General features: G+C 63.5%; 2 protein-coding genes across 2 annotated transcripts in view; one reads left to right on the forward strand and one right to left on the reverse strand.

Annotated features, from left to right (window-relative positions):
* The window catches only part of LRRC55 (leucine rich repeat containing 55), a 4,420-nt gene extending 3,685 nt beyond the window's left edge, over positions 1 to 735 (reverse strand). The window contains exons 1-2 of the mRNA XM_030482949.1: positions 583 to 735; positions 1 to 147 (exon numbers count right to left, since the gene is read on the reverse strand). The exon at positions 1 to 147 is cut by the window's left edge and continues 712 nt beyond it. The gene's annotated coding sequence lies outside the window, so the exon portion shown is untranslated. The remainder of the gene's footprint in view (positions 148 to 582) is intronic.
* A 3,282-nt stretch (positions 736 to 4,017) lies between these two features.
* On the forward strand, positions 4,018 to 13,606 carry NLRP6 (NLR family pyrin domain containing 6). The gene is made up of 13 exons (XM_030485277.1): positions 4,018 to 4,273; positions 4,419 to 4,571; positions 4,718 to 4,834; positions 5,393 to 5,736; positions 5,909 to 5,947; positions 6,029 to 7,751; positions 8,570 to 8,659; positions 8,888 to 9,061; positions 9,825 to 9,995; positions 11,044 to 11,214; positions 11,908 to 12,078; positions 12,418 to 12,486; positions 13,288 to 13,606. The coding sequence occupies exons 4-13, from the start codon at positions 5,412 to 5,414 to the stop codon at positions 13,604 to 13,606; spliced, it is 3,252 nt and encodes a 1,083-aa protein (XP_030341137.1). The 5' UTR covers positions 4,018 to 4,273; positions 4,419 to 4,571; positions 4,718 to 4,834; positions 5,393 to 5,411.
* The last annotated feature ends 220 nt before the right edge of the window (positions 13,607 to 13,826 follow it).

The raw sequence follows: 13,826 nt of genomic DNA on the forward strand, positions 1-13,826 counted from the left end.
CACGCCGAGAGCCACCGGCCGCAGGGAGCAGGGCCGGGCGCCGGGCGCTCACAGCGATGCTCCGGCCATGCCGGCCGCATCCGGGGGGCACGGCGGGCTGCGGGCCCCGGGGACCGGGTGGGGAGCTTGTCCGGCCGGTTCCGCTGCCTGCGAGGGAAAGGGGCCGGAGGAAGCCGGGGCCGCGGCTCCCGCAGCCCTGCGGGGCACCTGCAGCCTCCCCGTGCTCCCCATGCCGGGGCCACCCGCTCCTTCAGCCTCCCCGGGGGGGTTTCAGGCAAAGCAGAGCCCCAGCCCCGCTGACCTTGCTCAGCTCCGCGCTGCAGTGGCCAGAGCCGGGGGTGCCCGGTGTCCAGGTCCCCCCTTTCCCCCGTGGGGACCCCGCTTCCTCGGCACCCGCCCGGGTCCCCATCCTGGCCTGCTCTCGCCCCCCTCCCCATGGCCATCTTTGCTCCATCCTCCCTCGCCCGTGTTCCCCCCAGCCCCATCCCCACCCCACGGCCCCATCTCACGGAGGCAGGATGGTCACCACCGCCCCGGCCACCCCCTGCCTCCCCGGCCCCCGCTCCAGCCCCGGCTACTCACACCAGGGCGATGAGCAGGGCTCGGCTCCCCGCGGCCTGGGTGCTGATGGGGGGCCGGGGGGGTCCCCGGGCGGCCGCCCTCGTCCCGGAGGCCGCCAAGTTGGGCGAGCTGCTCCTGCAGCCGCGGCCAAGGCTGCTGCCGAGCCTGGCAATGGGAGCAGGGTCTTTCCCCACCTCCTTCCTCCCCTCCTCCTCCTCGTCCTCCCTTGTCTCTCTCTTTCTCTTTTTTTTTTTTTCCTCTTTTTTTTTCCTTGAGGGCCAGATACTGACGTTTCGGTGTCTCTTAGCAACTGCCTCCACATCTCTGAGCAACAGGAGAGCGGGATGCGGAGCCGCCGGAGCGATGGAGACATGGAGACGGCGGCGGCGGCGGTGGGGAGCAACGTCCCCACCCCAAGGGACACCCTGGCCAGGCCGGGGGAGGGAACCGCACCCGCATGGCAGGATGGAGCGGGACGAGGGGTCCCGAGCCCTCCCCGCACCCCCGGCCCTGGGGAGCGTCCCCGTGGGATGGGGTGAATCAGGGTTTCCCGGGCTCTGGAAACAGAAACAAATGACGTCTCGGCAGAGGGGGAGAACAAGGCACCGGGATCACCCCGGGAGCACCGTTACCGGTGCTGCCACCCCGCAGGGACCCGCTGCCGCGGTGCAGCCGTGGCGGCTGCGGCAGGGGCGTGCATGCCCGTTGAAAACCGACCTAACCCTGCACACAAACCCCACCAGCCGCTGGAGCTGGAACGTGCTTTGGGTTCTGTTTTCCCTGCTCACAGACCTGGAAAATGCCTCAAGTTGACACTGATTGTTTTGCTCTGCCACAGCCGAAAAATCCTGTTTCTCTTCTCCTTTTGGATGGGAAGGAATGGGATTCAGCCGCTGCCCTCCCCCCGCAGCTGGCTTTTGGCCATGAAACAGCCCTTTTGGATCACAAGGATGCCCATATTTTGCTCTGGAAACGTTGCCACACCATGGCTGTGGCACTGTTGGGAAGGAGGCACCTTCAACCTCTGCGTCTGGGGTGAGGGTTCCTCGTTTTCATTTTCTCCTGCTGTTTTCATGGGGTGGCTCTTTTTCCCGGCTGGATCCCGGTGCCTCCTGCTCCCGCGGGCGGCTCCTCCGCCTGGTGGCACATGGTGCCCCTCGCCGCGGTGTCACCGGCGCTGCTGGAAGCTCCGGGAGCCGAACGCACCCGGACAGCCCCGGAGCCAGCTCGGGCAGACACAGCACTGGAGATGAGACCGAGCTGGCTGCAGGTCTCCTCCTGCTGCCCAGTGTTTTTCCACTCCCCCAGGATTTCGGGCTATGTTGGCAGCAAATGATCCAGACCATGCCCCTGAGTAGGGAGAGCTCGGCAGCGGCCGCCTGCCAACACCCCTGTGGTCACAGCCATGGGGGCATGGCCATAGGGACACCATGAGCCCCTGTGAGAGCCCAGCCCCATTGAAACAGCATTCCTGGGACAGAGCCACAAGCGCGAGAGCGCTGGGTTTTTGGATGATCCCTCCAAGCTTGCTTCCAGCCCCCCGTTTTCAACCCTCCTTCCCTGCCCCTTCTCTGGGGAGGTGTCAGCAGCCACCAGCTCAGCCCAGACCCCAGGAGCCTGGGATGGCTCCGAGGAGCCTGGCTTGATAAATCTGCCTTACATCCAGGGCTTTATCTCTATCAGGGCAGGCAGCATCTGATAGCTTGCTTCATCTAATCCATATGCATTCAAGCTTTGGAGAGGAGGAGGAAAGAGGAGGAAGGCCTAGGGGGCTGACAAGAAACCTGGAGAGGGGCTTTGGACAAGGGCCTGTGGGGACAGGACAAGGGGAATGGCTTTAACCTGCCAGAGGGGAGACTGAGATGAGCTCTGAGGCAGAAGCTCTTCCCTGTGAGGGTGCTGAGGCGCTGGCACAGGGTGCCCAGAGAAGCTGTGGCTGCCCCATCCCTGGCAGTGTTCAAGGCCAGGTTGGACACAGGGGCTTGGAGCAACCTGCTCTAGTGGAAGGTGTCCCTGCCCATGGCAGGGGGTTGGAACTGGAGGAGCTTTAAGGTCCTTCCCACTCAAACCACTCTGTGATGCTGTGATTCTAGGAATGGTGACATCTTTTGATGGGTGGTCAAAGCTGTTGGTCACAAACAGGAGCTCCCCGCTGGCACACCAACAGCAGCGAGCTCCGGGATGCAGCCTGAGATGGTGTCAGGACACGTGGCTCCAGCAGCATCCTCCTGGTCCCCAGCACAGGCTCTCACAGCTCCGGCCTCGTGCATCTGCTGTGGTGGCATCTGGGGCAGCGCCTCAAACTGCTGTTCACGGAACGTGCCTCCACCGCCAGCACCCGCCCACGTGTCTTCCTGTGCTGGGGAGCAATGGGGAGGGCTTGGGCACATCACGACTGCTCTCCTGGCCCCTCTGTGGGTTTCAGCACCCACTGGTGCCTCCCAGGGCCCTGAGGTTGGCTGGTGCCATGTGGGCGCTGGGCTGCGCCTGGGATGATGTGGTTTTATTTCAGGTGAGGCCCCATTGTGGTGCCAGTGGGAGCAGCATCTGTCTGAACTTCCGTCCCTCACAGCCCTGCGGTTCCGTGGGGCAGGAAGTTCAGACAGAGGGCACCCAGTGAGAGCCACAGGCTGCGGCTGTGCCAAGGAGCCGTCAGAGCACTGTCGGAGCATTGTCGGAGCACCATCATTGAATCATAGAATCAAGGTTGGAAAAGATCTTTAAGATCATCGAGTCCAACCATCAGAGCACCATTGGAGCACTGTCCCTTGCCAGGTGCTTTCCTGCCCACCCCACAAAAACCTCACTGCAGCCACGATGTGCCCAGCTTCTGCATCACCAGTTATTTAAGCAACAAAGTCAGCGTGGAGATCAGTGTTCCCGGCATCACTCGCAACACACCATACCGGTCCTTAACTGGTTGCTCTGCCACCATGAATGGGTTTGCAGTAATCCATCCCAGCCTGAATGCCATTGCTGTAAGCTGGGGGAAGCAAAGGGGAACGGGAGGGGAGGTGCAGGGCTTGCTTTGACTTCGATTTGGGTCTCTCCATCCAAGGCACATTTCTCCTTTGCCTGGTGCTCTTTGTCATCACGAGCTGGTGGCAGAAATCCTACCCTGAAGTGGTTGCTGGAGCGTGGGGTGTCCATGTTGGGGTGTTACAGCTTCAAAATGCTTCGCCCCTAGCTGAGCAGGTTTCACTGGTGCTGCAGTGAGGGTGCTGCAGTGAGGGTGCTGCAGCCTCCTCTGGGACACTGGGTTTCTGTGCACGCACCGTTGCCCGCTGTGGGGCTGAGCTGTGCGTTTGGTTTCTCTTCACACTTCACTCAATGTCACCTCCTGCAGAGTTGCTCCGGGGACATCTACAGTGTCAGAAATGCTCAGAGACAGGTTCTGCTGCTGCCGATGCCATGCTCGGCCCCCACAATGTGCAATGGCTGGTGTAGTGAGATCACACACCACAGCCTGCATCCATCTGCACTTTGCCTTCTGGAGGCTCTCGCCAGGTTTGGGTCTGGTGCCCGTGGGGCAGCCAGAGGTTCTGAACCTTTCTGCTTGACCAGAAGCCCGTGCATGCCCCGTCCCACCGCAGGACCTGCTGCCTGGCCAGAGCAGAGCCACCGCTGCCGTACAGCCACGCTGGCCATGGGTCGATACCCAGACCCTGCCCTGGAGGGGGGACACCAGAGCTGATGCTGGGCTCTGTGCTGGGTGAGAAGCCATCACTCCCCCTCTCCCTGGCCAGGCCCCGGCTGTTGGGGCTCTCCAGCGTGTCCCAAGGACTCAACCAGCAGCCAAGTCACAGCGTCCGGGGGCCAAGGTCCCCCCCATGCCTTTAGCAAACCCTCCTCTGCAGCATGAGGAGGAGCTGGTGCTGAGAAGAGGAAACCAAAAGAGGTGCAGAACGTGTTGCGCTCTGAGAGCGTTGACCTAAGAAGGAAATCAACACGTTGAAAGGCGAGTTGCTCACTCAGGAAGCAGGAGTGTGCATGAAGCTCCTGGGCTGGGGGTGAGCTCCCTCCCCACAGACCCTCTGGCCCGGTGGCCCTGCACAGCCTGTCCCACACAGCCCCGTGCAGCCTGGCTCCAGAGCAAGGCCAGCGGCCACCCTGGGCTCTGCTGCTGGGGACACCCATGTCCTTGTGGGGACTGCAGCTCTCCTGGTGAGGACACCCATCTCCTGGCAGGGACACTGCTCTCCCAGTGGGATATGGTGAGGATGGCGCTCCCCTGGTGAGGATATTGCTCTGCTGGTGGGACACTGATCTCCTGGTAGGTCCACTGCTTTCCTGCTGGGAACACTGCTCTGGTGGTGGGGACTCTGCTGGTGGGGACACTGCTCTGCTGGTGGGGACCCTGCTCTGGTGGTGGGAACACTTCTCTGGTGGTGGGGACTCTGGTGGTGGGGTCTCTGCTCACATGGTGGGACATGGCTGCAGCAAGGCTTTGCAGTGAGGAGCTGTCCCACTGCGCCTTGTGCTTGTCCTGGTAGGGATGGTCTGGGCTGGGGGAGCAGGCAGGGGAACTGCAGCCAGCCCCACAGCCAGCCCCACAACCCCGCAGCCCCACAGCCCCATAGCCCCACAGCCCCATAGCCCCACAGCCCTGCAGCCCCACAGCCCTGCAGCCCCACAGCCCCGCAGCCCCACAGCCCCGCAGCCCCACAGCCCAACAGCCCCAGGGAGCAGAGCAGGGAAGAGGAAGCTGGTGGCAGCAGGGGCAGAGCTGCCTGGGCAGAGGCAGCACAATAGGATGGGGCTGGCTGTGAGGCTGGAGGGGTCTCACAGGGCTCTCTCCATGTGGCTGGAGGGTCTTACAGTGGCTCCGCAGCAGGGGCCAGGCTGTGCCCATGCACACAGACAGCAGCAGGAGCGGTGCCCCGGGCAGCGGCCGCCGGCAGGGGCAGGGCAGGGCTGGGGAGCTGCTGCTCCGCACCCTGGAGGACCTCTCCCAGCTGGATTTTAAGGGGTTCCGGAATGCGCTGGCACACGCGGAGCTGCGCGGCTGCAGCCGCATTCCCTGGGGCCGGCTGGAGAAGGCCGACTGGATAGACACCAAGAACCTCATGCTGGAGTTCTACGGCGCAGAGGCCGCCCTGGACGTGGCAATAACTGTCCTGGAGCATATCCACCTCCGCCATGCCGCTGCCCTGCTCCGGGAAAGCAGAGAGAGAGGTGGGAACGCTGAGTGGCTCCCAGCCCCATTCTGGGGGTTGTGTCTGCAGGAGCCCTGCAGGGGCCAGGAGGGTGCTATGGAAGGGGGTCCCTGTGGCAGGGCATGGGGAGGTGGAGGGGTTTGGGGTGCTGAGTTCAGTGATGGTTCCCATTAACTCCCCTTTCCCCCCAGCCCTGGGGCCCGCTCCTCTGCTGGGATCATCACCACCAGGTAGGTGCTGGCGTGGGGCAGCGCAGGGGCTCTGCTGCTGCCCTGCACTGCGCTGCTGCCCGAGGGGGGGTCACCTTCCAGATCACCGCAGTGGGTACAAGAGGGCCGTGCGCCAGGCCTACAGCCGCATGAAGGACCTGAACGCGCGGGTGGGGGAAAGCGTGAGCCTCAGCGAGCGGTACGCCAGGCTGGTGATGGTCACCGAGCACCGCGACGAGCAGCAGCGTGAGTGCGAGATCGCGGCCGTGGGGCGCAGGCACGCGGACGTCATGAAGGAGCGCGCCAGCTCCTCCATCGCCGTCGCCGACCTCTTCAAGCCCGACACCGAAGGCTGGAGCCCTAAGGAGGTGGTGCTCCTGGGCGCCGCGGGCATGGGGAAGACCATGACAGCCAGGAAGATCATGCTGGACTGGGCATGCGACAGGATGTTTGAGGAGTTCAACTACGTGTTCTACATCCACTGCCGCGAGGGGAACCTGCTGGCTGGTGAGGCCAGCATGGCTGATCTCCTGGAGCAGTGCTGTCCCGGCAGTGCCCTGCCGCTGGACGAGGTGCTGCAGCAGTCGGAGAAGCTCCTGTTCATCATCGATGGCTTCGACGAGCTGCGCTTCTCCGTGGAGCAGCCGTGGTGTGAGCTGTGCGCGGAGCCCTATGAGCGGCGCCCGGTGGACGTCATCCTCACCAGCCTGTTCCGCAGGAGGCTCCTGTGCCAGAGCTCCCTGCTCATCACCACCAGGCCGGCGGCGCTGCAGAGCCTGCGGCAGCTCCTGGAGCATGAGCGCTGCGCCGAGATCCTGGGCTTCTCGGAGGCGGACAGGAGGGAATACTTCCAGCAGTTCTTTGGGAGCACGGAGCAGGCAGCGGCCGCCTTCCGCTTCGTGCGGGGGCACGAGCTGCTCTTCACCATGTGCCTGGTGCCCATCGTCTGCTGGATCGTCTGCACCGTGCTCAGGCAGCAGCTCAGCTGCGCCGGGGGCCTGGCCCACAGCCCCCGCACCACGACAGGGATCTACGTGCTCTACCTCTCGGCCCTGCTGAGCTCCCTGCGCGGGCGGCAGCGGCAGGATGTGCCCGCGGTGCTCCGGCGGCTCTGCTGCTTGGCGGCCGGCGGCGTCCGCAGGCAGAGGGTCCTCTTTGAGGAGAAGGAGGTGCAGGGGCTCGCGCTGGGCCGGCAGGATGCCCTCCCGCTCCTCCTCAACGAGCACCTCTTCCAGAAGGACATATTCTGCGTCAGCTCCTACAGCTTCATCCACCTCAGCTTCCAGGAGTTTTTCGCTGCGCTCTTCTACCTGCTGGAAGATGAAGGGGAGGCGCAGGAGACCCCCATGGGTCTCAGCAGGGATGTGAAGGAGCTGCTGGAGAGCTACGGCAACTCCAGGAACTACTTCATCCTCACTGTGCGGTTCCTCTTTGGACTCTTAAATGAGGATCGCAGGAGGGAGCTGGAGCAGAAGACGGGGTGTAAAATCTCAGCCAGGGTTATGCAGGATTTGCTGGAGTGGCTTCAGGACAGCCAGAAAACAGCCCTGGCTCTTCTGATGGAGGAGACTGGGCTGGTCCGCGACCTGGAGCTCTGCCATTGCCTCTATGAGCTGCAGGACGAGCGGCTGGTGGCGGCCGCCCTGCGCCCCTTCACAGGGCTGTGCCTGCGTGGGCTCAACCTCAACCGCTTCGACCAGGTCGTCCTTTCCTTCAGCCTGAGGAGCTTCCGCGGGCTGCAGGCGCTGGAGCTGGGGCACTGCTGCTTCCTGTGGGATGAGCCCGAGGACACCGCGGGGCCACAGCCGCAAAAGAAGCCGCATCGGTGCGTGGGGTCCCGGGCTGCCGAGCCCCCCGAGCCTGGGGGCTTGCTGACATCTGCATAGGCACAGCCATGACCTCGGGACACAGCCGGCGGGCAGGGACCAGTGCTGGAGTAGGAAGAGAAGGAGGAATAGGGATAGGGATAAGAATAGGGATAGGGATAGGGATAGGAATAGGAATAGGAATAGGAATAGGGATGGGAATAGGTGTAGGGAGAGGATAGGATAGGATAGGATAGGATAGGTGTAGGTGTAAGGGTAGGGGTAGGAGTAGGAGTAGGTGTAGGAGTAGGAGTAGGAGTAGGGGTAAGGGTAAGGGTAGGACAAGAATAGGAATAGGAAAGAAATAGGACAGAAATGGGAATAGGATAGGAACAGGAATACACTGGGATATGAACAGAATCCCAGAATCACAGGCCGGTTTGGGTTGGAAGTCTGTCCTGGGACAGTGTGGGGCTGTGCTGGCCAGGGCCAGGGCCCCTCTTCCTCAGTGGGGCAGGCTCATGGCTGTGAAATCCACAGCCCCAGCCCTGTGCTCGCACCAGGGACCCCAGAGCAAAACCTCGGCTGTCCTTTGTGCTTGTACGGGGAGAAAACTGGAGCAGAGATGAAGGGTTTGTGCATAACTTCCTCGTTCTGCTCAGAGAGAATGGCTCCAGCTCAGGGATTTTTCCTTTCGGGCAGCCATGGCTCCTCTGGGCAACCTCTGCCAGTGACTCAACCCCTCCGGCAGGTTAAAGCCATTTCCCCTCATCTTGTCCCTACAGGCCCCTGGCCAAGGCCCCTCTCCAACCACGTAACAGGAGGCATCTCTTTGCAGGGAAGCCCAGGAGGAGGAGTGCACGCTGTCACCCATCCACATGCTCTGTCAAGCCCTGGAGGCATCAGGCTGTAAGCTGAAGACGCTGAGGTACGCCGCTGTTCTGTGCTGGTGGAGGGGGACAGCGCAGCCCGGCCGTAGCGCGGAGCCCCCGCAGGGCACGGGCGGCTGTCCCGGCGGCACCGGGGTGACCAAGTCCTGTGCGGTGGGACCGGCTCCCCGGGGGCTGTTCGTGGAGAGCCGCCCCGTGTGAGGCCAGCACCAGCGGCGGCCGCGGCTCCTCTGCACCCCTCTGCACCCCTCTGCACCCCTCTGCAGGCTGGACCGGTGTGAGCTCAGCGGCGCCTGCGGCGCGGCTCTGGGCTCCGTCCTCGGCTCTAACCCTGCCCTGACAGAGCTGGGCCTGGCTGGGAACAAAGACCTGGGGGACAAAGGCGTGAGGCTGCTGTGCGAGGGGCTGCGGCGCGGAGCCGGCTCCCTGCGGGCGCTGCGGTGAGGGGCAGCGGGGAGGGACATGGCCACTGACACCGGGGAGGGGCACTGGGGAGGGACACGGACACTGACGCTGTGTGAGGGGCACGGACACTGTGTGAGGGACACCGGGAAGGGGCTCTGGGGAGGGACACGGACACTGCACGAGGGACACTGGCACTGCAGTGGGGACACTGGCAAGTTAAAGCCGTTAACACGGTGGCCTCAGCGAGCTGCACAGGCCGCCTCACCGCTGCCCCCCGCAGGTTGGGCGGCTGCAGCCTCACGGCCGCCGGCTGCGGGGCCGTGGCGGCGGTGCTGGCAGCCGTGCCCGGGCTGGCGCTGCTGGACCTCAGTGACAACGCGGTGGGGGACGGCGGCGTGCGGGAGCTGTGCGCGGCGCTGGGCAGACCCGGCTGCGGCCTCCGGCAGCTCGAGTACGGACCGGTCCCGCTCTGCTCCCGTGGGGCTGCCGGGTGGGACTGGGGCGGGTGCGCAGGATGCGGCCACGTCGCTGCCCTGGGCTGCACTAAAACAGCCCGGCCACAGCCCTGCGACCATAGTCACGGAGTCATAGGACCATGGAATGGTTTGGGTTGGAAGGGGGGCTTAAAGCTCATCCAGCCCCAACCCCCTGCCACGGGCAGGGACACTTTCCACTAGAGCAGGTTGCTACAAACCCCTGTGTACAGCCTGGCCTTGAACACTGCCAGGGATGGGGCAGGAAGCAGCGGGTGGTTTGGGGGCTCGGTGGGTCCCGGCTCAGGCCCTGTTCCCCCCGCAGGCTGTGGCAGTGCGGGCTGACGGAGCTGAGCTGTGAGATCCTTGCCACGGTGCTCCCAGACACCCCCAGCCTGGCTGAGCTGCACTTGGGGGGCAATGCTGTGGGGGACAGCGGCGTGTGGCAGCTGAGCCGGGGGCTGCAGGACCCCCGCTGCCGGCTGCACACCCTCAGGTGGGTGACACGATGCGGGGCTGAGCCGGGGGGCTCTGGGGGCTTCTGCAGGGCAGGAGCGGGGACCTGCTCCGAGGAGGTGATGTGCTCCTGGGCTATTGCTGGGGGCTGGCAGCCCTCCTAACCCCACAGGGCAAAGGTGAGGTGCCCTCTCTGCCATGGCCACTGCCCTTGAGCCAGAACTGGCTTCTCCCGTCTGCTTCTAAACAAGCTCTTCACCCACTCTTCCTCTGGCGCTACCAGCGAGCCCCATCCCGGCCAGCCCAGCAGCGCTGGGAGCGGGAAGTCAAGCAGGACAGGGGCTGCAGAGGGGCTGAGGGGCAGGAGTGGGGAAACACAGTCTCAGCTCCCAGGGCAACATCCCCCTGCCGGCATGGAGCCCTGATGGGGACGGTCCGGGCCGGGCTGGTGGAGGCACAGAGCAGGGCAGGTAACGGGGTGGGAAATCAGGGCGCAGTGGAATCAACTGGGTTGGAAAAGACCTTTAAGCTCATCAAGGCCAACCATTGCCCAGCACTGCCAAGGCCACCACTAACCCACGGCACTGGGGGCCGCGTCTACACGGTCTGCGAACCCCCTTAGGGACGGTGACTCCAGCCCTGCCCTGGGCAGCCTGTTCCAATGCCTGAGCACCCTTTGGGGAAGGAATTGTTCCTCACCTCCATCTAAACCTCTGCTGGTGCAGCTTGAGGCCGTTTCCTCTTGTCCCATCCCTTGTTCCTTGGGAGCAGAGACCAGCCCCCTCCTGGCTCCATCCTCCTGTCAGGCAGTTGCAGAGAGCGAGAAGGTCCCCCCCTGAGCCTTCTCTTCTCCAGACTAAACCCCCCCCAGTCCCTCAGGAGCACCTTTGCTTTGCAGCGATGGAGGAGGGAGATGCTGGGTCTGTCCAGCGGCAGTTGGAAGAGCTCCCTGGTGATGCTGAGCCGAGGGCAGGTGCTGCAGTGCCCCTGGGTGGGAGACGTGCCTCTGCTGAGGAGGGTGGTAGGGCTGGGGTCCTGGAGGACCTGAGAGCCCCGTGGCCATGTCCTGCTCCCTGCTCCCCCCGCAGGCTGTGGCAGTGCGGGCTGACGGAGCTGAGCTGTGAGACCCTTGCCGCGGTGCTCCCCGACACCCCCAGCCTGGCTGAGCTGCACTTGGGGGGCAACGCTGTGGGGGACGGCGGCGTGCGGCGGCTGAGCCGGGGGCTGCGGGACCCCCGCTGCCGGCTGCACACCCTCAGGTGGGTGACATGATGCGGGGCTGAGCCGGGGGGCTCTGGGAGCCGTCCCTCCATTCCCAGCGCAGTGGGGGTGCCTCGGGGCTGCAGGAGCCTCCCCTGGGTGTCTTGGGGTGTGGGAGCCCCCCCTGCGTGTCCCGGGGCTGTGGGACCCTCCTCTGGGAGTCTCAGGGCTGCAGGAGCCCCCCCGGGTGCCTCAGGAGCTGCACTGGCGGGGTGCCCACAGCCTGAAATGGGAAGTGATTTATTTATCAGTGGGTTAAATTATTCAAGAGCACCCAGATGAGGTGATTAAAGAAGCATTGAAAGCTCTCCCAGGCGGAGCAGCAGTGAGCTCCCTGCCCCAGCTGCAGCCATTCCATCCACTGGCACGTTCCATGTGCATGTGCACAGATATTTGCTCCATAAGGGTCACCCCAACCCTATTTTGCTCCATAAAGACCAAATCCTATTCTGGGGTTGCAAGAAGTAACCACGGTGTAACCTGGTCAAGAGGAAGCCTGGTCCTGCCCGTGCCCATCCGAAGGGATGTTCCCCATCCTGGGAGGTTTTATCCAGCAGGAGGACCTCACAGGAAGCCTGGAGCAAGGCTCTGGAGCAAGTCCTCCTGGAAGCTGTTTCCAGGCACCCAGAGGCCAGGCCGGGTTCCTGGCTGTGCAGGGGGTGTCCCCATGTGTCCCTTCTCTGTCCCCGCAGCCTGTGGCAGTGTGGCCTCTCGGGAGCCTGCTGCGAGGACGTGTGCTCCGTGCTCCGCGCTGGGTGCACCCTGGAGACCCTGGACCTGAGCGAGAACAACCTGGACAACGGGAGCGTGCGAGTGCTGTGCGGGGTGCTGGGGCAGCACCCGGGGTCCCTGCAGGCGCTGTGGTAAGGGACAAGGGTCCCTGGCATCACCCGCCTCCCTGCGGGTGCTGTGATAAGGGACGAGGGTTGCTCATCTCCAGTCTGAACCTCCCCTGGTGCAGTTTGAGGCCATTTCCTCTTGTCCCATCCCTTGTCCCTTGGGAGCAGAGCCCGACCCCCCCCACTGCAGCCTCCTGTCAGGCAGCTGAAGAGAGCAATAAGTTGTATAGCATCAGGAAGCCCCCAGGGGCAGGCCCCCCCCCCCCAACACCAGGACCCTCACACTTGCCCCCTCTGTGGCTGCAGCACCATGGCTGGTGGTCAGCTCGGGGGGGATTAACCTCTTCCTCCTCCTCCCCAAAGGCTGCAGAGCTCTGGGCTGGATGAAGAGACGCTGCAGGAGGCGGCGGCGCTTGAACAAGTCAAACTCATGTGAGAGGCTTGTGGACCGAGCCTGCACGCGTGTTATGGGATGAGGGGCCAGGGGAAGGTTTGCTCCATGTGAGACGTCCTTTCAGCGCTGAAAACCTTCCAACGGGCTCTGCTGATCCTTCGGGGGAGCGCAGGAATTGACCCCCAGAGCTGAAACCTGTCTATGCGTTACAGGTCCAATAGGACCTGCCCCAAGGTCCTGGGAGGGTGGGAAGGACGAAAGCTGAGGCTGAGGGGAATGGGGATGAGGCACTGGATGGGTCTGAACCATTCTGTTTGGTGCCTGGTGCTGGCAGTGCCCAGACACACCTTGGCTGCAGAGGTTTCTATTCACTGCCTGTGGTTCATGCGCTGTGGTTCCTGTATCGATGGGGTCTCTGTACTCTGCAGTAAGGTCTCCCCCTGCTTCTGGCCATGGATTTACTGTGGAGAACACTCATGTTGTAGCCTTGTGAAATAAAGCTCCTCCCAGAAACCTCTCCACACCGCGGCAGTTCCCATCAGCAGCCGTGCCTGGGAATGCTGTGCAGCTCCATGGGCTGGTCCTCTCCTGTTGCCAGGAGCAGCAGAACACAGCTGAGCAGGGCTAGGCACTAGGCTGGTGCCCAGGGACCAGACCCCGGGTCCTGCCACATCCCAGCAGGGCTCCGACAGCTGCTCATCTCAGCCAATTCCAGCTTCTTGGCACAGCCAATTCCAGCTTCTCGGCTTGACCAATTCCAGCTTCTCATTCCAGCCAATTCCAGCTTCTTGGCCCAGCCAATTCCAGCTTCTCATCCCAGCCAATTCTGCATCCTCCAGAACTGCTCCGTGGCGTTTCCTGCTTCCCGGTCCTGACTGGAAGTGCTGTGGCTGCAGCAGGGGCCCTCCCCAGAGCTTCGGGCTCGTGGTCAGAGCATCAAACACTGTCTGTGGTCTGACGGGTGCTGCTGGCGTGGGGCTGGAGCAAAATGCGTTCACCCACAGGTGCGATGGTGCCCGGGTGTTGCTGCAGAGGCTGAACCAGCGCTGCAACATCCTGCACGGGAGGAAGCCGCGGGCACAGCCGAGCCGGACCCGGGGGAGCAGCAGAGGGGAAGGCACCGAGGTGACAACCGCCAAGCTCAGCCTCACCCACTGAGAGCCAATGTCAGACATGCTCTGCCTCAGGATGTGCTCCTTTGGTAACGCTGAGAGTGGACCCCGAAATCCTGGAGGACCCAGGAGTGCCCCAAAGATGCTGAGAGAGCCCCAGAGGGCTGGGTGGGACCTAAGAGAGAGCAGCCAGAAGAGCAGAGCACAACACCGCATCCCAACCAGCTGCCTGTGCACGGACAGGAGGCACAGCATTGATCTCCAAA

This window comes from Strigops habroptila, chromosome 4 (assembly GCF_004027225.2).
Source record: "Strigops habroptila isolate Jane chromosome 4, bStrHab1.2.pri, whole genome shotgun sequence".
Lineage (NCBI taxonomy): Eukaryota > Metazoa > Chordata > Aves > Psittaciformes > Psittacidae > Strigops > Strigops habroptila.

Bases quoted from the DNA above. Each gene is read 5' to 3' on its own strand.
- NLRP6 (XM_030485277.1), top strand. From the start codon at position 5,412: ATGCACACAGACAGCAGCAGGAGCGGTGCCCCGGGCAGCGGCCGCCGG. The intron at 5,948-6,028 runs GTAGGTGCTGGC...GTCACCTTCCAG, and splicing joins GCTGGGATCATCACCACCAG to ATCACCGCAGTGGGTACAAG. The intron at 12,079-12,417 runs GTAAGGGACAAG...TCCTCCCCAAAG, and splicing joins GGGTCCCTGCAGGCGCTGTG to GCTGCAGAGCTCTGGGCTGG.